This window comes from Macaca thibetana, chromosome 1 (assembly GCF_024542745.1).
Source record: "Macaca thibetana thibetana isolate TM-01 chromosome 1, ASM2454274v1, whole genome shotgun sequence".
In the NCBI taxonomy this organism is placed as follows: Eukaryota; Metazoa; Chordata; class Mammalia; order Primates; family Cercopithecidae; genus Macaca; species Macaca thibetana.
In genome coordinates, this window is record NC_065578.1 from 160454354 (window position 1) to 160481361 (window position 27008).

Genomic DNA, 27008 nt, shown 5'->3' on the forward strand with positions numbered 1-27008 from the left:
GATCTCGGCTCACTGCAAGCTCCGCCTCCCGGGTTCACGCCATTCTCCTGCCTCAGCCTCCCGAGTAGGTGGGACTACAGGCGCCCGCCGCCTCGCCCGGCTAATTTTTTGCATTTTTAGTAGAGACGGGGTTTCACCATGTTAGCCAGGACGGTCTCGATCTCCTGACCTCGTGATCCGCCCGCCTCGGCCTCCCAAAGTGCTGGGATTACAGGCGTGAGCCACCGCGCCCGGCCAACTTTTTTTTTTTTAATTCGTTTTATCTCTTTTACTTTTTTAAAATGTAAATTTTAGCATCAACTTACCGATTCCTGCCAAATCAATTCCTGTTGGAATTTTGATTGACGTTGCATGAAACTATAAATAGTTTGGGGGAGAATTGATATCTTAATAATATTGAGTCTTCCAATTCATGAACATAGTATGATTTTATATTGCATGTTTTTTGGCACTGTTATAAATTGTACTTTTAAAAGCTTTGAATTTCTAATGGTTTATTGCTAGTATTTAGAGAGACAATTGACTTGTATATTGACCTTGTCTCCTGAGACCTCGCTAAAGTCACTTAATTTCCAGTAGCTTTTTCATGGATTCTTTTGTAATAATAATATCTGCAAATAGTAATACTGTTTTTTTTTGTTGTTGTTGTTTGTTCGTTTGTTTTTTAAATGTGCCTCTTTGGGTAGAATCCCAGAATATTGGCTCTCTGCAGCCCATTATAGTTTAACAGCAGGTCACCTACCTTCCCTCCTTATGTTTTACAGTTGGGGAAAATAGTGTCCAGAGGGTTTAAGTGACTTATATGAAAGTCTTACATCAAAAATGGTAGCTCATTTTTTAGAACTCTGAGAATTTTTCCAGGTATGGAATTTACACATTAAAATTGGGTATAAACTACATGATTCATTCTCAACTAAAATCCATAGAATTGGTCCTTAATCTTATTTTAAACAAAAATTTTAACTCTCTCCATCCCATGAAGTCCTTTTTAATGACCAATTCAAAAATAAAACCAAAATCTAATTAGCATTTTCCTTACCTTCCTCATCTTTGTTGGCCCATATACTTGGCAGATATGAAATAGTTAAAAGGTTAAAATACAGTATAAGAGAATAAATGAAAGAAGCCCAGTGGTTCATAAACTGACTGGCATTCTGAAGACTGGATTAGGATCCAGTTTTAGATAGGGAAAAAATGGTGATAGAAGTTTGGTCATTGAATGACAAAAGGTATATCCAAGAAGGGTTCTCTAGATGTTCGGTGGTACAGATTATGTTGAAATTTACTGGTTCAAGACCTTATCGTTCCTGGCAGTCTTTTTGGATGAAATGTTTTATTATGGCTTTAGTCTTTCCTATTGCACAAATTTTCTAACTATTCAGGTAATGATATCCTTTCAGATAACTTCCTGTAAAAGGCTAAGAGACCACTCAGCATCTTCCCAAACTCAACAATTTCTGCATAATAGTCTTTTCCACTTGTCCCATGTTCTTTCCTTTTATTTTTGTCCTTTTAATAGATTCTCCAGGCCGGGCGCGGTGGCTCAAGCCTGTAATCCCAGCACTTTGGGAGGCCGAGACGGGCGGATCACGAGGTCAGGAGATCGAGACCATCCTGGCTGACACAGTGAAACCCCGTCTCTACTAAAAAATACAAAAAAACTAGCCGGGCGAGGTGGCGGGCGCCTGTAGTCCCAGCTACTCGGGAGGCTGAGGCAGGAGAATGGCGTGAACCCGGGAGGCGGAGCTTGCAGTGAGCCAAGATCACGCCACTGCACTCCAGCCTGGGCGGCAGAGCGAGACTCTGTCTCAAAAAAAAAAAAAAAAAAAAAAATAGATTCTCCATATTTCCTCAGAAGTAGGAAGCATATTCCTTTCTTTTGCTCTTATCTATACCCAAAATGTGGACAAGGCTAATTTGGAGTAGAACAGACAACTAACCTCAGTAGTTTTAGTCCTATTGTGTTCATACTCAGATCAAAATGACCAAACATAAGGACCTGCCTTGTCTGAAAAAGGAGATCTCCCTAGACAAATGAACTTGCCTATATTTGCTAGGTCATTTGTTTCTTGTATGCCACATGTTTTAAAATCATGCATCCCTATTTTGGTAAGGCTTTTTTTTTTTTTTTTTAAACTCAAGTACTACTGCATGCTTGTCTTGGGCTGGTGGATTATATTATCCTTTGGAGGTTTCTCTAAAGTATACTTTATTCTAGGGAGTGATTGATTCGGAAAGAATGGATTTTGAGCTATTGCCAGATGATGAACGTCAGTGTGTAAAATGCAAAACTACATGCTTCATGTCTGCCATCTCCTGTTCTTGTAAACCTGGCCTGCTTGTTTGCCTGCATCATGTGAAAGAATTGTGTCCCTGTCCGCCTTATAAATATAAATTGCGGTAAGTAGGAAGAATGATTTTTTTTTTTCCCTATGGAAAACAGTTGATCCTTACTAAAAGCTCAATGACCTCGCAGTTCTGGGGCTGAAATGTTAAATATAAAACATCTAGTTTTCTCCAAAGCTACACGTCTCAAAGCTAAATGTGGTGGTATTATTTCCAGGTATAGATACACGCTGGATGATCTCTACCCTATGATGAATGCATTGAAGCTTCGAGCAGAATCTTACAACGAATGGGCCCTGAATGTGAATGAAGCTTTGGAGGCAAAGATCAACAAGAAGAAAAGTATGTGGTACATAAAGTGACTTGGTGATTGGCAAATTGAGGCTCATTGTGATGTAACCAAATTAAGGTCAACAAAACATTTCTTGAAACAGCCTGACCTCATCCTTGGTTATCCCCTCTATGTAGCCAGGTTTACAGAGCACCAGCAGAGAAGGTTTTAAAACCGAGAGTGGATAATGCAGATGCCCTTACATCATAGTGAAATTTCGGTATATGAGTTGTGCAACATCACTTAACAAAAACGATATTGTTAGGAAACCTTTATTTTTGTCTCAGAAATAAAAATTTCACATTTCTTACAAAGACATTGAAATCTTCTTTAAAAAAAAAAAAAAAAACCAAAACATCTTGTGACAAAGGCAGCATGACACTATATCAGGAGTCTCTGAAATGGTAGTTTATCACTTCTTAGTTCTAATTAAGGTTAAGGTCCCTGGCACTTGTCATTACCTTTGAAAGTCACTACTACCCTTTTTATCTCTCTCTCTCTCTTCTTATGAAAATATAGTTTGTTTTTTGTTTTTTACTTTTCAGCTTAGGGGTACATGTGCAAGTTTGTTACATAGATAAACTTGTGTTATGGGCGTTTGTTGTACAGATTATTTCATCACCCAGGTTATTATTAATAACCCATTAGTTATTTTTCTGGACTCTCTCCCTCCTCCTGCCCTCTACCCTCCCAATAAGCTCCACTGTGTGTTGTTCCCCTGTATGTGTTCATGTGTTATTCCCCTCTACTCATCCATGTGTTTTCATCATTTACCTCCCACTTATAAGTGAGAACATGCAGTATTTGCTTTCCTGTTCCTAGTGTTAGTTTGCTAATTGCCTCCACCTCTATCCATGTTCCTGCAAAGGACATGAGCTCATTCTTTTTTATGGCTGCATAGTATTCCGTGGTGTATATGTACCGCATTTTTCTTTATCCAGTCTTATCATCGATGGGTATTTAGGTTGATTCTGTGTCTTTGCTATTGTGAGTAGTGTTGCAGTGAACATGCACATGCACGTGTCTTTATAATGGAGTGATTTATATTCCTTTGGGTATATGCCAGTAATAGCATTGTTCAAATGATATTTCAGTCTTTAGATCTTTGAAGAATCGCCACACTGTTTTCCACAATAGTTGAACGAATTTACACTTCTACCAACAGTGTATGAGTTCCTTTTTCTCCACAACCTTGTCAGCATCTGTTACGTTTTGACTTTTTAATAATAGCTATTCTGATTGGTGTGAGATGATATCTCATTGTGTTTATTTATTTATTAAATTTTTTTTATTTTTTGAGACCAAGTCTCGCTCCGTCGCCCAGACTGGAGTGCAGTGGTATGATCTCGTCTCACTGCAACCTCCATCTCCCAGGTTCAAGCAATTATCCTGCCTCAGTCTCCTGAGTAGCTGGGACTACAGACACACGCCAACATGCCCAACTAATTTTTGTATTTTTAGTAGAGACAGGGTTTCACCATGTTGGTCAGGCTGGCCTTGAACTCCTGACTTCGTGATCTGCCCGCCTTGGCCTTCCAAAGTGGGATTACAGGCGTGAGCCACTGCACCCAGCCTTTCATTGTGGTTTTGATTTGTATTTCTCTAATGATCAGTGATTTTGAGCTTTTTTTTCATACGATTGTTGGCCATATGTATGTCTTCTTTTGAAAAGTATCTTTTCATATCCTTTGCCTACTTTTTAATATTTTTTTCTTGTAAATTTGTTTAAGTTCCTTATAGATGCTGGATATTAGATCTTTGTCAGATGCACAGTTTGCAAATATTTTCTTCCATTCTCTAGGTTGTGTATTCACTCTGATGATAGTTTCTTTTGCTGTGCAGAAGCTCTTTAATTAGATCCCATTTGTCAGTTTTTGCTTTTGTTGCAGTTGCTTTTGGCATCTTCATGAAATCTTTGCCTGTGCCTATGTCCTGACTGATATTGCTAGGTTGTCACCTAGGGTTTTTATAGTTTTGGGTTTTACATTTAAGTCTTTAATTCCTCTTGAGTTAATTTTTGTATATGGTATAAGGAAGGGGTCCAGTTTTAATCTTCTGCATATGGCTAGCTGTTATTCCAGCACCATTTATTGAATAGGGAATCCTTTCTCCATTGCTTGTTTTTGTTAGATTAGTTGAAGATCAGATAGTTGTAGGTGTGCATTTTTATTTCTGGGTTCTCTATTCTGTTCTATTGGCCTGTGTGTCTGTTTTTGTACCAGTTCATTTCTCTTTCAGAGTGTTTTCACTTGCTTTCATTTCTGTAGCCCAACACATAACTCCACCCCCTTTTATTTAGGGGAAAGGAGCAATATCATTGTCTCTGAGTCTACTGTGCTTTAGTAACTGAGCACACTAGTTACTCACTAACTGTAGAATAAAATGCAGGAGGAAGAAGTGGTTCAAGCCACACAGTAAGACTTATATTTACTTTGCTTTCATAAGTCAGTTGTTTTCTTCTTTTTGTCTATTGTAAACATGCCAGGTTGTTTTTTTTTTTTTTTTTTTTTTTTTTTTTGAGACAGGGTCTTGCTCTGTCATCTCAACTGGAGTACAGTGACATGGTCATGGCTCACTGCAGCCTTGAAATCCTGGGTTTAAGTAATCCTCCTGCTTTAGGTTGTCAAATAGTTGACTACAGTTGTGTGCCACCATGCCTGGCTAAGTTCTTTAATTTTGTAGAGATGAGATCTTGCTGTGTTGACCAGGCTGGTCTTGAACTCCTGGCCTCAACTGATCTTTCTGCCTTGGCCTCGCAAATTGCTGGGATTTACAGGCGTCAGCCACTGTACCCGCCCTAAAACATGTCAGGTCTTAGCATTTTTATATTTAAGTTCAACTCTAGACACTTGTTTAAAAAACTCCATGTTCGGCTGGGCGCGGTGGCTCAAGCCTGTAATCCCAGCACTTTGGGAGGCCGAGACGGGTGGATTACGAGGTCAGGAGATCGAGACCATCCTGGCTAACACGGTAAAACCCCGTCTCTACTAAAAAATACAAAAAAACTAGCCGGGCGAGGTGGCGGGCGCCTGTAGTCCCAGCTACTCGGGAGGCTGAGGCAGGAGAATGGCGTGAACCCGGGAGGCGGAGCTTGCAGTGAGCTGAGATCACGCCACTGCACTGCAGCCTGGGTGACAGAGCAAGACTCTGTCTCAAAAAAACTCCGTGTTCAGCCACCACCCTGGAAAAATCAAATCAACAAATTTATTAATAATTTAAAGCATTGCAAGAATTTGAAGTTACATTTCTAGACAAGAACTGACAAAACCAATCTCCTCTGAATTTCATACCAGTAGTAATAAACATAATGATTACAGAAAATATGACTTTTTCTTCATTCCTAGGCCTTGTCAGCTTCAAGGCTTTAATTGAAGAATCTGAAATGAAGAAATTCCCAGACAATGATCTTTTGCGACACCTTCGCCTAGTCACACAGGATGCAGAGAAGTGTGCCTCTGTTGCGCAGCAATTGCTTAATGGCAAAAGGCAAACTAGGTATGTGCTTCTGACTGCGTGAGTTTGGATTCTTTGGCACCTATGTTTGGAAACCTGTTGTGACTCCTTCTGTCTTGAATTTCTGTGACCACCTGGGTGTGGTGGACATATATATATATTCTTATATGGCTTCCTTGGGCCTTTGTCTTTATAGATATCGATCTGGTGGAGGGAAATCCCAAAATCAGTTGACAGTGAATGAGCTCCGGCAGTTTGTAACACAGCTGTATGCTCTTCCATGTGTCCTCAGTCAGACACCATTGCTAAAGGTAACCATAGAGGGATGTGTGGGAGAATACTTTGGTAATGCTGTATTTTGTATATAAACTCGATTGACATTACTAAGTAATCTTTGATTAGTATGTACATTTTTTTGCAGATGCTTTTAATAATACATTGAGTGGTATGTGTATATAAATGGATTATAATAGTAGGCCCACAGAGGGGAAATAAAGTTGGAAATTTTTCCTTTGAAAGTGACCTTGGCTGGGCATGGTGGCTCACACCTGTAACCCCAGCTCTTTGGGAGGCTGAGGCAGGCGGATCACCAGGTCAGGAGTTCAAGACCAGCCTGTCCAATCTGGTGAAACCCCATCTCTACTAAAAATACAAAAATTAGCCAGGCATGGTGGCACATGCCTGTAGTCCCAGCTACTCCAGGAGGCTGAAAGCAGGAGAATCGATTGAACCTGGGAGACAGAGGTTGCAGGAAAAAAAGAAAGAAAGTGACCTCAGCTAGTTCGAGTTGGGATAAGGTCTCCGTTATAGTTGCTCAGTGTTTGCTGTCAGTTGGCTTATGTATTATCTTATTTACCTATATTATTACTAAAATTAAATGAGATGTTAGAGTATCTCAGTGAATATGAATTTAAGATTCTAAGTTTGAAAGAAGCCAATTACTGAAAATTACTGTTTTAATGCAATAACCTGTGTATTTTTTTAGGATCTCTTGAATCGTGTAGAAGATTTTCAACAGCATAGTCAGAAACTACTGTCTGAGGAAATGCCTAGTGCTGCGGAGCTGCAGGACTTGCTAGATGTCAGCTTTGAATTTGATGTTGAACTTCCACAGCTTGCTGAGATGCGTATCCGTTTGGAACAGGCCCGTTGGCTGGAAGAGGTGCAGCAAGCTTGCCTAGACCCCAGCTCCCTTACTTTAGATGATATGAGACGTCTCATAGACCTAGGGGTAGGGCTGGCCCCGTATTCAGCAGTGGAGAAGGCTATGGCCCGGCTGCAGGAACTGCTCACAGTGTCAGAGCACTGGGACGACAAAGCCAAGAGTCTCCTCAAGGCCAGGTGAAAAAGCAGACTTCTCTTTCTTTGGGAAGGTTGGACAGTTTTCTCCATCTTAAACATAGAGCACAACAATTGGTGTATGGCACGTGCTCAGTAGCTGCGGTTATTATGCATGTGGAAGACATGTAGAAACAGCTGAGATATTTGGAGCTGCTTTGGGACCTGAATAAAAGAATGTTAATTTTTTCTTATTTTACTGATTATAAAATGAATAATTCAATTGGATACACCTTTTCTAGAGTTGGTTTAATAAAATTTCCCTGGATCCTGTTAATATCCTATCTTTGAGAGAGGAAAATACTTACAAATAGGTGAAGCTGTTTAAATTCACAGTTAATTAATACGGTTCCAAGGAGTCTTAAAGAGAAATGTGTGAGAGTCAGTAGGCACTGTTCTGCAAGAAAACAGTGCAGATAATTTTCAACATGAACAGACAATGCCATTTGAAAAAATTTCTTTGCCATACTGAATTTCCTTTGAAATGCTAGTCTTTTTGGTAACCATTTAAAGAAAAATGAACCATCATATAAAATACTAAAAAGTCTTTGTTTGCATTTTGTAGGCCACGGCATTCATTGAATAGCCTTGCTACGGCAGTAAGGGAAATCGAAGAGATCCCCGCATATCTGCCCAATGGTGCAGCTCTGAAAGACTCAGTGCAGAGAGCCAGAGACTGGCTTCAGGATGTAGAGGCCCTGCAGGTTGGTTTTAAAAAGTATATACGGAATGTGTAAGTGCATCCAGAAAGAGCAATATTGGAAAGTTGTGAAGAATAATATGTTGGATCTCGCTGCACAGTTTCAGTATTTTAGGGGTTGACCAGAAGACTAATTCTATTCAGATTTATTTGGATGTACTTACCAGCTATTATCCTGACCAGTTGTCTCAAATATTTAAAGCTTAGACAGTGTCACCAACTTTTTCTGGGAGCTGGGGAGTCTTTCATAACAAACTTGACTGCAGATTGAAGCAAAAGAACTAACAATGAAGTAGTGAGAGAAAGTAGTTTTCTACTCTTTGATAAGTATGATTACCTCTTGTTGGCTTGTCCACAACTTTGAAGTTCTGACAATCAGTAATAGCAGATTCAACAAATCTAGTTATATGACTAAATGCCCAAACTAAGCCCCAAGGCCCAGAATTTTCATGAAGTAGTGACTTCAAAGTACCCTCCCAACCCTAAAAAGAAATAAAAACCTACCCAGTTCCAGAGTAATTATCCAAAGTATCCAAAGTCATTGCCACCAAGTATTTGTGGTTTTATGCTAGATGTCATACTTTTTGACCTGTATATAAGTTTAAAAAAATAATTAAGTTCACTTGTAGCATTGTTAAGGTACAAAAAGAATGCATTATTTAATATGATTTTCCCAGTTTTCAGACGACTGACTGAATGACTTAATTTGAAAAGTGTTTGATGGGGGATGTCTTCCCTTATCTCTTATCATCATAAACTAATAGGTGTTACTGACCTATTGAGAAAAAAAAGTCTCAGGTTCTGTTTTGTTGAAGTCCTCAAATTCTAGAAATAAAAATACTATCTGGCTTTCTGAATATTTGTGTAATTTTAAGTGGTGCTAATTGGCTAGTTGCTAACAAGAAGTACCAAACAGGACAATTCTAGACAAATGTTTGCATCTGGGCATCTGTTCTTGTTAATAGGGAAAAGAAGATATATTGTTTGAGGAGATTACATAATTAAGGACTGACTCCAGCAAGCCAAAACAAAAACAAAAAAAAACAAAGTATTTACTATGGATGTAAACTTCGTTAATGAGAGTTTTAGATGTAGGCACTTGTCAATGATAGTTGGTACTGTAGTAATTAGTTTTAGTCATGGTCCTCCTTTTTACTCCATGATTGCTAGCAGCCAGAAGGTGAGCTCATGGCAATAAGGAGAGGCTGGCATATAAAATCAGAAAGCAAGGGCATGCTTCTGGATGCGTTTATTTCCTTCATATTTTATATGTATATGCTACTTTTACTATGTTTGTAACAGTGCCATTAAGGGCAAAAGGCAAGTTTTGCTTCATTCCTGAAAAAGTAGCCTACCTTTTTTTTGAATCATATATTTAAGGACTAATAGACATGACTAACAACAAGGAACTATTTTCTATTTAGTGGATTATTTATTTTAAAATGTTAGGCAGTATTCTGCTTTACACATAGGAAGCACTCGGATTTCTAAATTAAATACCATAGGAATAGCATTAATTTATGAGTCACGTTCTTAAGTGTCCATCAGAACATTTATGCCCTAACAGTTTTAATCCTCTAAGAATAAATATCAAAGGCAGCAAAATAACCTACCCAGTCTTCCCTAGTTGTCCCAAAAATGTCCCTTATGGCTGTTTGTCTAACCCAGGAACACACATTGCACCTAATTGGCATCTCTTTAAGTTTCTTTTGATCTTGTAGCATTTTCCTCCCTACCCCAGTTTTTCTCATGTCACTGACTAGACAGTTATCCTGTGGTATACTCCACCTTCTGGATTTGTTTGGTGGTTTCTTTGTGGAGTGTTCTATTCTCTGTATTTTCTATAAATTGGAAGTTAGTTTTAAAACCCTGGTGCATCCAAGTTAAACATTTTTTAATATAATGCATTAAAATGTCAGGTAATACTGTATATTCTATATTGCATCACAACAGGAGACATATCTGGATGACCTGACATCAGTGATGCTAAGTTTTACATTGTATTAGAGCAACACCAATGCATTTCATCCTCCATAACCTAATGCTTTTACTCTCCTTCTAGTTTGGCTATCTTTTTCTAAAAATACAGTTCCCAGACCAGCAGTAGTAGCATTGGCAACAGTAGCTTCACCTGGGAACTTGTTAGAAGTGCAAATTTATGGACCTTTCTCTGACCCACTGAATTAGAATATTTGGGGATAGGACTAAGGAAACTGTTTAAACAAGCCTTCCAGATGATTCTTATGTATGCTAAAGTTTGAGAACCACTGGGCTGTCTCAACTTTTATTTTAGTTTCCTGAATAATTTATATTGAGTTGCTTTAATTAATCATTGGTGAGTGGATTGGGGTAAAATATTGTTTTGTTACTTTTTATTTGTATAATTCCGTATGAAAGTCTTGAGTTTCTACAAACCTTCATTTCTGCTGAAATTTTTTTCAAACTATCAGTAGGGATCAATGTGATGAGTGAATTTAGAAGGGTATAAATAGAACAAAGGGACCACAGTATATGCCATGTTCACATTTGTATCCTTAGAGTCTAGCATATACTAGGTTCTCTAGGCCCGGCACAGTGGCTCACTATAATCCCAGCAGTTTGGGAGGCCGAGGTGGGAGAATTGCTTGAACCCAGGAGGTAGAGGTTGCAGTGAGCTGAGATTGCACCACTGCATTCCAGCCTGGGCAAGAGTGATACTCTGTCTTAAAAAAGAAGAAAAAAGAAAAAAAAAAGAAAATAAAAAAACACCACCAACAACAAAAGACCAAACTAGGTTCTCTAAGTGTCACTTCTACCCCCAACATTATTGGTCAGCTGGCAGGTTGACATTTGTGAATTTAGCATGTTTTTTGTGAATTTAGCATGTTGAGATCTTGGAGTAATCTGAAGTACTCAGTGAACCAATCTGATTTATGCTTTTCCTGTTTTTCATAGAAGTGTTCTTTTTTCTAAACTGCTGTAATTTTCCTTGATTTATTAGGCTGGAGGACGTGTGCCAGTGTTAGACACACTCATAGAACTTGTTACACGAGGCCGATCTATCCCGGTACATCTGAATTCTTTGCCAAGACTGGAATCCCTAGTAGCTGAGGTTCAGGCTTGGAAAGAATGTGCTGTTAATACATTCTTGACTGAGAATTCTCCATATTCTCTCTTAGAGGTAAGTTTACAACCAGCTCATCTGCAAGACCTTAGATCTCCTAGTTTGGTAAAACATGCAGTTCATCACATGCAAAGATGACATCACAGATTAATCTATATTCTGTGAGTTGTTCTTCCAGAAAAGCCAGGGAGATTCTTCTAATCTTCTGGTGAAGCAACCTTTAAATGTTTTCTTGGTTCATTTAGGATAACAGTATCTTAAAGAAGAAAATTTTTTCCTACTGGGTGAAATTCCTCTGTGTTGAAATTGGACTCTTAAACTTGGCCATGTTTTACCCACCTGAATTTCGTAAGCCTGATAAATGATCTCCCCCATCTTTTAAAAGTGCTTTAACTGCACTTTTTGTATTTTCTGTAAACTGTTGCTTGTGCCTCATGACTGGGATCAGTTGGTATATATCACATTTTTTACTTGTTAGTTAATTGAATCAGGAATCAGTCAATCTCATAAGTCTTCCTCCTCCTTTTGTAAAGGAGAGTCTGAGGGTTGCACATTCCAAAGAAAATCTTCAATACTAAGAAATGCACATCCTTTTTACTGCTTAGGCTTTTATTTTGGGACTTCCTACCTAATGCTTTATCTGAAATTTATTTTACCGTTCCTTGTGCTTTGTCCCACATTAGGTGCTGTGTCCTCGATGTGATATTGGCCTTTTGGGATTGAAAAGGAAACAGAGAAAGTTAAAGGAGCCCTTGCCAAATGGAAAGAAAAAAAGCACCAAATTAGAGAGTCTGAGTGACCTGGAGAGAGCTTTAACTGAAAGCAAAGAGACTGCTTCAGCTGTATGTAGGGGTTTTTTTCTTCTCCTTTCTGTGTTATTGGGAAGAATAATTTCTGACCCTCTCTGGTTTATAGGAATTTGGAGAAGGCAAGTAGAGTAAATTGAAAGTGTTCAGTTTTACTAAAAAGACTTTTTGAAAATTGTCAAGTGTTACGAGTTTTGAATGGTAAGATGCATAGAAGTGCGAAAGATTCAGGGTAGGCTTCCCAGTCAGGGACTGGCAGACACAGAAACAGTCTTGTTAGTGCCTGTGGGTTGATCCAGGAATGCTAACTAAATATATTGAAACTAATATGAATAGATACATGAAACTGCAGTGCCAATTTATTAGTTTATAGTTAAGAAGTGCATTTAAAAGTTTACTGGATACTTTGATACTCATCTAGAAGACCTTAAATCTCTGATTCAGCCGGGCACGGTGGCTCAAGCCTGTAATCCCAGCACTTTGGGAGGCTGAGACGGGCGGATCACAAGGTCAGGAGATCGAGACCATCCTGGCTAACACGGTGAAACCCCGTCTCTACTAAAAAATACAAAAAACTAGCCGGGCGAGGTGGCGGGCGCCTGTGGTCCCAGCTACTCCGGAGGCTGAGGCAGGAGAATGGCGTAAACCCGGGAGGCGGAGCTTGCAGTGAGCTGAGATCCGGCCACTGCACTCCAGCCTGGGCGACAGAGCCAGACTCAGTCTCAAAAAAAAAAAAAAAAAAATCTCTGATTCAACATACTGTTGACGAAGCAATATGTAACTAATGTTACACATTAAGCACCTTCTCAGGATTAAAAAGGGATAGTTTTGTGATGCTTTTAATGGCACGAAGCATTGCCCGTTCTAGAGTGGGACTGTATACCTGCTACTGGGACTAGATTGAATGGGTTCATCTGTGGATCCGGGCACCTTCTCCCATTGATTTCTTTGTAACTGCCGGACCTCTTGCGATAGACATGGGTTGCTTTGATTTATTTAGGTATTTTGACACAGATAAAGTCTTTAGTGTATGTTTGTATATTCAGTCAGGTTCTAGACAGATTTCTGCCATCAGAGGTCTTCCATTCCATCTGTGGTTTGTTTTTATAAAGACTAACTGAAAGTTACAGTCACCCTCCTGAGATGTTTATATGTTGGTTTGAAACTTTACATGCAGTATCTTTCATAGATTTTAGTCTGTGCCCATCTGTCTGTAGACCCCTGGTTGAAGAATTCTCCCTACATATTATCTGTTAATTTATGGTAGACCTCAAAGGTTAGTCATTTGCTTTCCATCTCTAAGCTTTGAGAAGTTACCTTGTTATCATAAAACCCACACATATTACCTGTATATTATATTTACAAAAGAAGTGGATTTTTTTTTAAATATACCAAAGGTCTTTACCTGATTTGCTTTTAGATTTTTTTTTTTTTTTTTTTTTTAAATAATAGAGATAATGGAGAGTTTATTCTGCCCTTGTAAGGCTGCTTCATCTGGTGAATCGTGATGGATCTGAAAGGGGATAGATGTGATGATTGGAAATGGTTTTTTAACTGTGACAGATTTTTTGAGAACTTGTTTACTATGTGCCAGGCAAAGAGTGTCCTATCCCACATCTGTCACTTAACTGTCATCTCAGCCTTGTGAGGTGGGCATTATTATCACCTCCATTTTACACAGGCAGAAATTTAGCCATAATGGAATACGTGGCACCAGGTCACTCACACAGCTTAGTCTGAGGCAGAGTCAGGATTTGAATACAGATAATCTACTCAGGATCCCATGCTCTTTTTTTTTTTTTTTTTGAGACAGAGTCTCGCTCTGTCACCCAGGCTGGGGTGCAGTGGCCGGATCTCAGCTCACTGCAAGCTCCGCCTCCCGGGTTTACGCCATTCTCCTGCCTCAGCCTCCTGAGTAGCTGGGACTACAGGTGCCCGCCACCTCGCCTGGCTAGTTTTTTGTATTTTTTAGTAGAAATGGGGTTTCACTGTGTTAGCCAGGATGGTCTCGATCTCCTGACCTCGTGATCCGCCCGTCTCGGCCTCCCAAAGTGCTGGGATTACAAGCTTGAGCCACCGCACCCGGCCCCCATGCTCTTAACCACCAGGACTTTGAGTTTTAGGGGAAGGCCAAGTTATCTAGGACATCATCCTTGATTGTTAACTCTTTTTTCAGATGGCAACTCTCGGGGAAGCTCGCCTAAGGGAAATGGAAGCCTTGCAGTCTCTCAGACTTGCCAACGAAGGGAAATTGCTGTCACCTGTCCAAGACGTGGATATAAAAATCTGCCTATGTCAGAAGGCCCCAGCTGCCCCTATGATTCAGTGTGAACTGTGCAGGGATGCTTTCCACACCAGTTGTGTGGCGGTACCCAGTATTTCACAGGGCCCCCGAATCTGGCTTTGTCCCCATTGTCGGAGGTCAGAGAAACCTCCATTAGAGAAAATTCTGCCCCTGCTCGCCTCCCTTCAGCGTATCCGAGTTCGCCTTCCTGAGGGAGATGCACTTCGATATATGATTGAAAGAACCGTGAACTGGCAGCACAGAGCCCAGCAACTGCTTTCATCAGGGAATCTTAAATTTGTGCAAGATCGAGTGGGCTCAGGACTGTTATATAGCAGATGGCAGGCCTCAGCAGGACAGGTGTCAGACACAAACAAGGTGAATTTGGACTTTCCTTATTGGGTTGTTGGAATTTGCAAAGCTCTGTATCTTTCTCTCGAACCTGTAGCTTTGGTGTTGCTATTCCCTTGGTGATCACTTTACTGTTAATAGCACCCACTTTACCTGTAGCTTCCCACTTCAAGACCATGCAGCAGGTACAACATATTCTTTTAGTTTCCTCTGCTCTTAATAGAAGTTGTTTCTTAGGCACTCTTTCTATAGAGCACATATTTAGCTTTTCACAGATACCAATGATCTTTTCATTTATATGTGTGCTGACCCATATATATCTTACATATATGTCTATGATGTTCCTTTAAGTCTTTGCTTGACTAAAAAGTTTTTTACCCTGCTTCTTCTCATGTAAGTCAATTAGTAGAAAGGGAAAGCACTTCCTGCCTTTCATCTGTTTTTGCCCTTTAAGGGAACATATTTTTTGGAAGAAGTGTTTGAGCACTGTGTTATTTCAGAGGAAAGCTGGGTTACACACCATGTGTGATCTTTCTGCCAAAAGCCAGATTCTTTTGACCATCACCGGATGGGCAGAGTTTTCTGTCATCTTCCATAGGTGGCTGCAGTAAAAGAATGTGAAGACAATAGAAAAGTACAATTAGGAAGGCAGTATTCAATCTTTATGAGGTTAATCTGATGGTTTTTAAATTTGCTGAACATCTCCGTACCAGAGATACCACAACTCTCTTGTGCCATATGAGCACAGACACATGGATTATATGAATTACATTGTTGATAAGATGAAGACCAAAAAAAAAAAAAAAAAAAACCCAAAACAGTCTGTCATATTTATTTCCTTGGTTTTTTATTTCTTTGCAGGTATCTGAAATGTAGTGCCTGACACATAGATGATAAATTAAATATTTGTTGCATAGATGAGTTGTGGCATTGTGCACACTCCCAAAGTGGAGTCATTGGTGTTCTTTACCCAGGATGTGCTAGTTGTTTACCCTTCTTAGTAAAGGGAAAGGACACAACTATTATATTAATCCATGGTCAAAGGAGTGTTTCCCCTAGCTCTTTTAATATAAAACACTAAGGAAGATAGGAAAGTGGTTATGGATGATTTCTGACATTTGATTTACTCGAAGGGGTACATACGTGTTTATTGTATTTTAACCCTCAATAAGGAGAATTAGAAAAGGATTAAAAGGCTGTATGATCTGTTCTCACACTGAGAAAGTGGCTTATTTCCCAATGGTCTTCTTTACATCTCTGAAATCAGTCCAAGTAAAACTGGAAAGAGTGAAGGCTTGGTATTTGGGAAGATATAAGTTGATTTGGCCAGTTCTGAAACGCCAGAAGACTCTTCAGCAGGGGAAAATCAAGTTTTTTGTTTTTTGTTTTTTGTTTTCCCTGGTTGCCTGCCTGGGTAATGCAAGCTACTGTCATTGGACTAATGGGAGTATTTTTAATCCTGAGGAGATTTTATTATAAAACGTTTTCCCTCCATTAGGTATCTCAACCTCCTGGCACAACATCATTTTCCTTACCTGATGACTGGGACAACAGAACCTCATATTTGCACTCTCCCTTCTCTACTGGACGAAGTTGTATCCCCCTCCATGGTTTGTATTTTGTTGTTATGTTGAAGGCTGGATACTAATGAGTGATCTTGTATTACTAGGTTTTTGTTATAGATGATCAAGTACCATAAAAAAGGACTTTATGCTGTAATGTAGGATATAAGCTATTACATATTTGCAAAATAGGGAAGGGATCCTATTTGAAGGCTTATAAATGCAAAGGAACAGAGAGGAAGGCTTTATATCCATTGTCCTCAGGGATGAAAGGGTTCATGCCACACCAACTGATAAACATCAAGCTGTTAAGTCAGATGCTAGTCATGGGCTCCCTTGTTGCTTCATTACTTAGGAGACTTGAGAATCTTAGGGATAATCCACATTTACTAGAATCCTGATCCTTAGTCATAGCATCTCAGTGTGTGTCTAGTAATGTGGTTAGACCTCCTTGATCTACTCAGATTGTTCATGCTGTGGCCATCAGTTTGTTTCTGTGCTTTCTGTTAGAAGCCATTAAGGCAGAAGTACAGTTTTTCTGCGTTAGCAATAAGTTAAATGAGAAGGGGATTCAGTGTATAATTAATACTAGTAATCAAAGACTTAGGAAATCTAGTTTTGGCTCTGTTTATTATATTGTGGCTTTAGGCACATTAAGTAAACCTCACTTCAACTGAAGATAATTTGTAATATAAGAAGGAGAGGGTAGTATGGTATTAGGGATGGTCCTTCTATTTGTCTCATAAACCCAAATGTGAATGTGAAACACCCTTTGTTATCATTTTGATTTGGTCTGGTCTTTTACAGGCGTTAGTCCAGAAGTGAATGAACTGTTGATGGAAGCCCAGCTGCTCCAGGTATCCCTTCCTGAAATTCAGGAACTTTACCAGACTTTACTTGCAAAGCCAAGCCCTGCTCAGCAGACTGACCGAAGCTCACCAGTGAGACCCAGCAGTGAGAAGGTGAGTGTCTGAGAGGCTTCTGTGGCAAGACACAGTCTGGGGTGGGGGTCTGCTTTCTTTTACTCCTCCAAACATAACCAGGCAGCTGGTGTGAGCACTGGGTGATTAGACTGAGGATGACCCATTTTGAATGCTGACTTACTTGAAGGATACTCCTTAATGTCCAGTTTCTTAACATAGTTAAGGATACTGCGGCTGCTGCCACTTCCTTCTAGTGAACTAACTGACCCATCACATTTAACACCCCTGAGAATATAGTTAGGATAGAAATCTGCTAGGAAGCCTGAAGCCAAATTAGGGAAGAACTTCACTAAAGATAGCATGAGGGCTGATGTTGACATTTAGAATTTCATTTTTCATTGTGATACCAAGTAGTATGGCACGATCATTGAATGTGTTCAGTTAATGCACCTTACTCCTATATGGTGTCGGGGGTGTACATCCTTCAAGAAGGAAGATTGTTAGTGTGATTCCTCAGGAGCCTATCGGTCAAAGGATAGACATAAACACCTAGACAGAAACTATACAGTAGTCAGTCATTCAGGGATTTGGTGAAAGGAAGACTCTTAGTGGGCACTTCTCCATCTTCTGGTATTGGTTGGCTAATTTGAAGGCTAATCACATCTTTAACATTCCTTTTTTTTTTTGAGACGGAGTCTCGCTCTGTCGCCCAGGCTGGAGTGCAGTGGCCGGATCTCAGCTCACTGCAAGCTCCGCTTCCCAGGTTCACGCCATTCTCCTGCCTCAGCCTCCAGAGTAGCTGGGACTACAGGCGCCCGCCACCTCGCCCGGCTAGTTTTTTTGTATTTTTTAGTAGAGACGGCGTTTCACCATGTTAGCCAGGATGGTCTCGATCTCCTGACCTTGTGATCCTCCCGTCTCGGCCTCCCAAAGTGCTGGGATTACAGGCTTGAGCCACCGCGCCTGGCCAACATTCCTTTTTCCAGTGATCCTTTGGTAGCACTAACAGTGACAGGGAAAGGAAGTATGTTAAACCCAAACTGGTTGTCTTCTATAAGACTGGGAAGGGAGTGGTTAAGATGCAGTATTTTTTTGTGTGTAGACTGGGGGATCATCTGATTTCTAATTTACGTGCTCTCTTTAGCTTCTTTAGTTTTAGTAATAGGTGAACCATAGGCTAAAATTGAACTTTCCTGTCTTCTACCCAGAATGACTGTTGCCGAGGGAAGCGAGATGGAATTAACAGTCTTGAGAGAAAACTGAAGAGACGCCTGGAAAGAGAGGGCCTCTCCAGTGAGCGGTGGGAACGAGTTAAGAAAATGCGGACCCCCAAAAAGAAGAAAATCAAACTGAGCCACCCCAAGGACATGAACAATTTCAAGTTAGAGAGAGAGCGTAGCTATGAATTAGTTCGTTCTGCTGAAACTCATTCCCTGCCCTCAGACACATCCTATTCTGAACAGGAAGACTCTGAGGATGAAGATGCCATCTGCCCAGCTGTGAGCTGCCTGCAGCCAGAAGGAGATGAGGTCAGTGAGGTTTGGGCCATAGAGGACATGCTTTCCCTTAACTCAGAAACCCTGTAAGCTAGACCTCATCTCGCTGGGTCTTTCTCCTCTGCTTATCTGCTTTGAGCTGATCTGAATGGATTGCTCAGCCCTTCCCCCACTGATATCTCTGCTCTTACCATCGTTCCTGGGTCTCCTCCCTTTTCTTGAAGAAACTCTTGTTCTTCCCTTTTTCCTTTTCTTGCTCTTCCAGCTTTCACCTTCCCGGCGCTAAGAAGGTGGGAGGGATGCTGATGTGATGCCCTGTGGCTTACTTATCACAGGGCAGCGCTGTCTTAACCCCAAAGCAGACACGACTTGAAGAATGACTTTGATTCGGTTGCTTTGGATAGGGGGCCAGCTACACTCATTTGGCTTAGCTGTTGTGCCAGAGGTCCTGGTGGTGAGACAGTGGCCGTTATTGGCAAACGGCCTGAATTTCTTGAGGCTGGCCTGCCCAATTTTGAATCCATTTTTTTCCTCTGAAAACCCCATCTTCCTGCTCTTTGTAACCAGGTGGACTGGGTCCAGTGTGATGGCAGCTGCAATCAGTGGTTTCATCAGGTCTGTGTTGGTGTCTCCCCAGAGATGGCAGAGAAAGAAGACTACATCTGTGTGCGCTGTACTGTGAAGGACGCACCAAGCCGAAAGTAAAAACAAAAACAGATACCCCCCAACTTAATGTAATTCAGGACTCCAACCAAGAGGATTTCTTCAAATCTCAGCAAAGCTACAGGACTGGTACTCAAGCCAGCCTGTAAACGGTGCTATTTCTATTCATTATGGGATCATTTTTCCAGGACTCTTTGAAGAAAAGAAAAAACAACTAAAAAAATTTTTGACACTTTTTGTATTTTTTCCTTAAGAGCTATTTGTGGTTGTTGAGGTTTGAAAAGCTGACTGTTTTTTGCAGGGGTTCCCACCAATTTGGAAGGCATTGAAGCTTGCACCTTTTCATGTACAGCATTAAAATTTTACCTCTCTCTGGGATTTACCAGCTTAAGAGTCCAACTCACTTCCAGTGCCCAAAAGGGCACCCACCAGAAATTCCAGTAAATCCTCATTTGAGGAAACTCTCCCTTGTTTACTCTGTTACCACATTGGGGAAATTTTTAAGTTTTTCACTTTGGGGGTTTTTGTTTGTTTCTTCTTTTCCTTTATCCACTTTTCTTTTTCCTGGTAGACTAGGTTTATTTATCTGAGCAATAACTTCTGTGTTGGTTTCAGTGGCTGGAATTAAAACAAAACAAAACAAACTTCCAAACAGTGTGTTGGTGCTTTAGCGATTGATTGATGTACAGAACACAAATGTCTAGTTTCTAGTGTCACTGATGAACTAGTGATGTAGAAAAGAGACCTCTCTGTAAGTAATTGCCACAGCTGTATTTTGGCTTTCTCCCTGTCCCTTCCTTTCTCCCCTATTTTTTGGTAGCTTGTATCAAATGTTACAGTTTATATTGTGGAATAAATCCTTCGTCCTAACAGAACACTAAATGCTGATTATTTAGAGCCATTAGAGCACAGCTTCTTCTGCCCCTCTACTGTTGCACAGCCAGAAGGGGCTGCTTGCTTTTGCCTCTGCCCAACCAGGTTGCAGTAGCAGTGGATGTTAGCCTGCAAACAACATTAGGGGATTCTTCTTTTGTGTCCTGCTCTGTTTGGTGGGCCATATGCCTACAGCCCTCACTAACAAAGAACCCCTCTGTCTTAAAGGACTAGAACCCATCTTTAAAGCCGTGCTCTTTTAAAATACGCTTTCTCAGAATGTTGGCAAATCACTTCAATCCTCAAATCAGTCCTCCTTGTGAAATGATGCCTTTATTATATTTGAATTGATAGGGGAACTTGGTTTAGGGTTAAGACATTGAAGGAAATCTAAGGAAAATTAATCCTCATAGAGGTCCGGGTTTAGTGTATGTCTTGAGAAGAGACTTGTGAATTGCCAGACTCTGCCTCCTGGTTTCCTTTCTCATTTCTTTCTAACTGTAGCTATCGTTACGGCTGTGGATAGCCCATAGCTATTTTCCTTGCTTTTCTTTTTTAAAGGGCTCTGTTCTGCACTGGAGAAGATATCCTGATGAATGGACTTTTGCTTTTTCCTATTCTGTTGCCAATTTTTGTTTTCCCCACATTCTATAGCCATAAACCTGAAGATGAGTAAAACTGGTGGGTCTTTAATAAAACAACAACAAAAACAGCAGTTTGTGATATAGCAGAGATTTAAATGTACTCTCCCCTTTTATGCACTTCAAATAATTAAATCTCTTTAAGAATGACTTCTAGTTGTCTGCAGTTTTCTGCAGTTGTTGTGATGTTTCTCCTCATCTGATGGTGGTTCTGGGGCAAATAGAGAAGAATAGTCTCCAGAGTACAATCTGGAATCATCGTGGTTTGGCCTTGTCAGTGTTCAAATTCTTAGAACCCCCTCCATCACCCCCGACATTGAGATAGGATGCCAACTGTCCCAGTCCTCACCTTCCATTGAGAAATTAAGCTTAAAAGGAGACCCTGCTGCTAATATAAAGCCACTGCCTTTAGAGAGCTTTTGCCATCTAGTAAGCACAACCCCTGCCCCAATCCCTACTAGTTTTTCTTCTTCACCTGTGGGTGGTACATAGTCATTGACAATAGCATCTTTGAGGAGGTCAGATCTTTGTATCTGTGAGTGAGGCAGAAAAGGTAGGCATGTATGTATTTGAACCACTCCCTTCCTGGATGAGAACCACTCATCATTTTACGTGTGATGATGCTGAAGTTAAAGAGAATGTCAGTTGCCCAAAGCTATACTGTACTACTAGTAAATAACAAAGCCTGGGTTTTGTCTTCCAGTTTTCCTACAGTATTCCTCCTACCTTGTACACCATCACACTAATGAACACAGAGATACATTTACTTTCCAATTTATGCCTTCTGTTGTATCCCTAAAATGACTACAGACTGATGGGATCTAAAAACCATGTTTCATTGTGTGTTAGCAATGAAGCTGGCCTGTGTCAGAGAAACCTCTGAACTTGTAGGGAAAAATGATGAAATGCACACGGAAACTGACACTTCGGTTTCTGTCTCAGTAGTCCTGCAGTTTTGTGAGGTGGGAGATGGGAAGGACTGTGTTAAGTTAGAGCCTGAGCCAGAAGGAGGGTCAGTGGGTAAAGAAAGAAAGGGTAGATGAGGTGTGCCTCCCACCTCACCTAAGTGAATACTGTTTGTTTTTTGTTTTTCCTTCCAGATCAGACTTTGGGGGATTTCTTTTTTTTTTTTTTTTTTTTTTTTTTGAGACCGAGTTTCGCCTTTGTTGCCCAGGCTGGAGTGCAATGGTGCGATCTTGGCTCACCGCAGCCTCCACCTCCCAGGTTCAAGCGATTCTCCTGCCTCAGCCTCCTGAGTAGCTGAGATTACAGGCACGCGCCACCACGCCCGGCTAATTTTTTTGTATTTTTAGTAGAGACAGGGTTTCTCCATGTTGGTCAGGCTGGCCTCGAACTCCCCACCTCAGGTAATCCGCCTGTCTCGGCCTCCCAAAGTGCTGGTATTATAGGCGTGAGCCACTGCGCCCGGCCCAGGGATTTCTTATATAGAATAAAGGGCTTGATTATATGGACCCTCTATCCTGGAGAAAGGTTATGTAATTTGGACTAGTTGTAAAGGAAGTTGACTTCTTTACAGCTTCATTTCAGTATCCTAGGAGGTCGGGATTCATTTTTCTATCTCGAGTTAACCTAAGGGAGAGATGCCACTTGTGGTGATGGAGGTTGGTAAAAACCGGAATTTCCCTGCTTCATTCTCCAGTGAAGAGCTTAAGAAAATGAGGCTTTGGATATTTTGGCAGAAGTGTCTGAAATGCACCTAATTTGCCATTATGCTCACCATCCAAAGCAACACAGTCCTTTGGGTGTTAGTGCAAGATTAGCCTAAGAATAGAGCAGATCTCTACCTGGAAGAGGGTGAAACATGGCTCTCTACTGATTCGGGTTGTACTCTGAAGCTCCTTTGTAATGGCTTTCTGCCTCTTTTTATTCCACTTAAAAATCTTGATGGATATTTGGCAGTCTGTTAAGACCTGCTTCTGGCTTGGAGCAGGCATTGATTGGTATTTAGTACCCACAGGTGTTTTTCTGGGCTCAGTCTTGCCTATGTTTGTTGCCATGTAGCATAGACCGGAATGGATTCCAGATGCTATATACCTGTAACAGGAGACAGAATTGGACAACAAAGATTTTTAAAGTCATTGCCCATTGTCAAGCATTAAGCCAGAGCTGGTTATTCATTATCAGACTGACTACATGCTAGTCCATGCTAGTGTCAGCCTATATTAAAATAGTCTTTCCTTGCCATAGTGCTGCAGAAAACACAATCCCTTCTGATGAAACATTGCTTCTTGGGAAGAAGAGCTGAGGAAAGCAATGAAGATCCCAGTGTCGGCCTTTATTGAGCTACGTATGAGGGTCAGGGTCCCTCGACTCCTAGTGACTATGAAGCAGCAGAGTGATGGCTTCGCCCTCTTTGCCCCTCTGTCACCAGTGCTTTGCATGTGGTTCTTTTAAGCCTCTCAGCTTTCTTTTCAGAGGCTTCATATGTAACTTACAGAAATGTTACTGAAAAGCTGCCTAAACAAAAAATTGTATAAAGTAGGAATTTGTGTAAAGTAATACTGTTGTAAATCCATCTTCAAGGTGTAAAGAATCAATTTGTAAAGTTATATTTTCACTTCTTCCTTCAAATTTATGTGAACAAGTTTTTATGTGAACAAGTTTTTCATGTTTCAATATTGCTTACATAGGAATGCACGTTACGTTTTTATCAGTATAAATGGAACATTTAAAGCCAGTCAACAACAGAACAGATAATCCAGCTCCCTGTTTGTGTTCTGGGTTAATTGTGCAAGGATGAAGGGCTGGAAAGTGGTGAGTTTGGGTGTGTTTCTTATTTTCAGGATAACCAGCTGCATTGCAGTAGAGGAATGGAATGGTGAGGTCATTTGACCTGTTCCAGGTGAGTGGAGGCCAAAGAACATTCTTTCTGCCTCCCCTTGGATGGGAAAATTGAGAAATTAAAAAGTTGCCTTTCCGAGGAAACAAAAGTTATTTTTTCTATTTAAAATAAATGTCCAAAGGCACCCCACTAAACACCAAAACTTTTAGCTCCTGGCAAACTTACCTAGCTAGAAGTTGGAGAAGAGTGGAATTTCAAACCCTGCTTTCTTTCTGCCTTTGCCAATACGTTTTCACTGACTATGATTCTGCTGCGAACACACACACACACACACACACACACACACACACTCATAAAAGCCCCTTTTATATATGATCACGACAAGTAGTTCAACAGTTAATAAAAAAGTTAAATTATTGGATGAGAAAGATACATTTAACCTAAATCATAAATATGTATATCCATTTATTAAAAACTAAAATTGAGAAAAATTACAGTTTGGGGATGAGGGCCTTCATTCATAATAGCCATAATGCGTTATCTATGATGTCAGCTTGATTGAACTTCTTTAAAATGCATAAAGAATTTGAATAACAAATTTGACTTTTTTTTTTTTTTTTTAAAGACAGTGTTTCACTCTTGTTGCCCAGGCTGGGGTGCAATGGCACGATCTCGACTCACTGCAACCTCCACCTCCCAGGTTCAAGGGATTCTCCTGCCTCAGCCTGCCAAGTAGCTGGGATTATAGGCATATGCCACCACGCCTGGCTAATATTGTATTTTTAGTACAGATAGGGTTTCACCATGTTGGCCAGGCTGATTTCGAACTCCTGACCTCAAGCGATCCACCCGCCTCAGCCTCCCAACATGAGCCACCACGCCTGGCCTAGGAATTTGATTTTAGAATTCTAAATATTTACTCATTTTTCTCAATCTTTTGTAAGAATTTCACCCACCTAAATTGACAGTTTTACAAGTTTTTTATTAAAAAAACTATTTTCACACTCATTTCATTGGTTTATGTAATAGTCAATTAAAACATAGTTACTATAACAAGTTGACTAGTATATGATTAGGAACAAATACTACTCGGTGAGAATAAAAGAGAGCAGGCCACAGGTGCTCAGCAGGCCAAGACCTTGAGTACATTTTACAGAAGGAATGTAGAGGGAGAGTGTAGGTTAATCGAAGTTGCTTAAGAGAGTGTCAGTATCTGGTTGTGTGTGTGTGGTTTTTGGTTTTGGTTTTGTTTTTTTGAGACAAGGCCTTGCTCTTTCCGTAGTTTGGAGTGCAGTGGCGTGATCACAGCTCAGTGCAGTTTCCGCCTCCCATGCTTCAAGCGGTCCTCCCACCTCAGCCTTCCAGGTAGCTGGGACTATAGGTGTGGGCCACCAAGCCTGGCTAATTTAAAAAAATATATTTTTTGTAGAGACGGGGTTTGACTATGTTGTCCAGGCTGGTCTCAAACTCCTGTGCTCAGCAGGGGGATCATCCTGCCTTGGCCTCCCAAAGTGCTGGCATTACAGGCAAGAGAGTATGTGTTTTTAAATCATTTGGTCTGCCTCTTGCAAGACTTTCTTCTTCTTTTTTTTTTCTTTGAGATGTCTCACTCTGTCACCGAGGCTGGAGTGCAGTGGCGCAATCTTGGCTTACTGCAACTTCCGCCTCCCGGTTCAAGTGATTCTCCTGCCTCAGCCTCCCAAGTAGTTGGGATTACAGGCACCCACCACCACGCCCAGCTAATTTTTGTACTTTTAGTAGAAACAGGGTTTCACTATGTTGGCCAGGCTGTTTTCCAACTCCTGACCATAAGTGATCCGCTTGGCTGGGCCTCGCAATGTGCTGAGATTACAGGAGTGAGCGCCTAGGAGATGCTTGGTATTTAAGATGCTTCATAGATTCTGAAGCCATCCTAACCACTGGCCAGTTATAGCACACTTGGAATTTTGTTCTTTTAATGCTTTTAACCCATCATAGTCACTGTCCTATGTCACAGGCATGAAAACTTAAGCCACCTTAAGAGAGGTGGGCTTTGGAATAACATGAGGGCCTTATCCCTAATCTGGGCCTTAGCCTTATTGTAAGGAAGAGCTCTTGGTGTAGTTGCTTTCTAGTTCCTTGTCCAGGACATTCTACATGTCTCAAAGGACTAAGAGTATTGGTCTTGGAATTGGTGAACCTGCTTCATCTGTCGTTGTCTCCACATTTCCTCTTGCTCCCAGCCAGCAGGGAATAGAGTGGGCAAATGTGACCTAGGGTTTGACCTCCAGTCACTGATAGATCATTTTTTTTTAATAGCCCTGTTTGTGGAGTACTTTTATTTTTTAGAGATGTCTTGAAATCTAGCAGCCATGTTTAGCCTTGAAGTGGCCACCCTCAAATGGCCAAAATGCCTCAATGATTAGTTTCCTTTTCCCTCTTGAGACTGGGAACCCGTGGTCCTTAACATGTTGTGTTCCACAGACAACTCCGTATATTCTCAGGCAATTTCACAAGAGGAGGCAGATCCTGGGCACAGGTTTCTGGACTTTGGCATGCCTTGGGAGATTAGCAGAGGACCTGGTGGACATGAGTGCCCACAGCCTGTTTCTGTGCCCTCTTCATTTCCATACCACCTCACACTCCACTCAAACCCTTCAAGGAGCAAGAGTGAACAACTAAAGTAGGTCTTATTGGATCAAGGAAAAGAATGTCCAGAGAGCTAAGCAAAGGGGAGTTTGAAGAGAGAATAAGGCGGTGTGACTGAATATGCAAGCACTTCTCAACATCTTTCCTATTGATATCATTCAGTATGTCTCCTTTGAGCCACTGCTAAACTTAGGGCAACTCTGGCTGCCACTCAGCTTGGCCACCAGACAGCACCATTCGGTTTCCATAAGGGCCAGGTATCCTCTTGCCATATCGATGGCTGGTCCTATTGGCCAGAAGGAGGGGAAAACATGACACTGAATTTAGGTACCAATCTTCAATAAGATTATTAGGGGTTATAAGGCTCCAGCCCCTACTAGCGGAGAAAACCTTTGCGTCTTTGCATACCTTCTCCCCTAAACTTTGGTCATGGGATAGGTTTATGTATATATCAAAGGGAAAATGGGAAGAGTCGAGGTGCTCTTGGTGTAGGCATTACAATTTAAGTGATGACCACAAGAAAAGGTAACCCTGGTCAGAGGGCCAAAGTGCTGATCTGAAACTTCACTGTTAATTCCTTACTCCAGAGCTACCTTCACTGGACAAGGGTGGGGGACAGAATTGGCATGTATTATTACTGAGGGCTTTTTATGAGTCCTGAATGATGAGGTCCTCAGGGAAGCAGACATAGGAAGGGATCATTATCT

At 40.9% G+C, this 27008-nt stretch overlaps 2 protein-coding genes across 6 annotated transcripts in view; one reads left to right on the forward strand and one right to left on the reverse strand.

The window, feature by feature from the left end:
• The window catches only part of KDM5B (lysine demethylase 5B), an 83469-nt gene extending 62449 nt beyond the window's left edge, over positions 1–21020 (forward strand). For all 5 annotated transcript variants that reach the window (XM_050762270.1, XM_050762293.1, XM_050762283.1 and 2 more), the window contains 13 exons: positions 2219–2400; positions 2564–2688; positions 6022–6172; positions 6327–6441; positions 7116–7471; positions 8034–8172; positions 11149–11328; positions 11955–12113; positions 14254–14739; positions 16211–16322; positions 17082–17236; positions 18406–18726; positions 19261–21020. In XM_050762270.1, coding sequence (XP_050618227.1) covers positions 2219–2400; positions 2564–2688; positions 6022–6172; positions 6327–6441; positions 7116–7471; positions 8034–8172; positions 11149–11328; positions 11955–12113; positions 14254–14739; positions 16211–16322; positions 17082–17236; positions 18406–18726; positions 19261–19398 — 2619 coding nt within the window. In that variant the 3' untranslated portion in view covers positions 19399–21020. The remainder of the gene's footprint in view (positions 1–2218; positions 2401–2563; positions 2689–6021; positions 6173–6326; positions 6442–7115; positions 7472–8033; positions 8173–11148; positions 11329–11954; positions 12114–14253; positions 14740–16210; positions 16323–17081; positions 17237–18405; positions 18727–19260) is intronic.
• Positions 1–27008, reverse strand: part of TMEM183A (transmembrane protein 183A) — a 604310-nt gene that overhangs the window by 340624 nt on the left and 236678 nt on the right. The gene's annotated exons all lie outside the window — the stretch shown is intronic.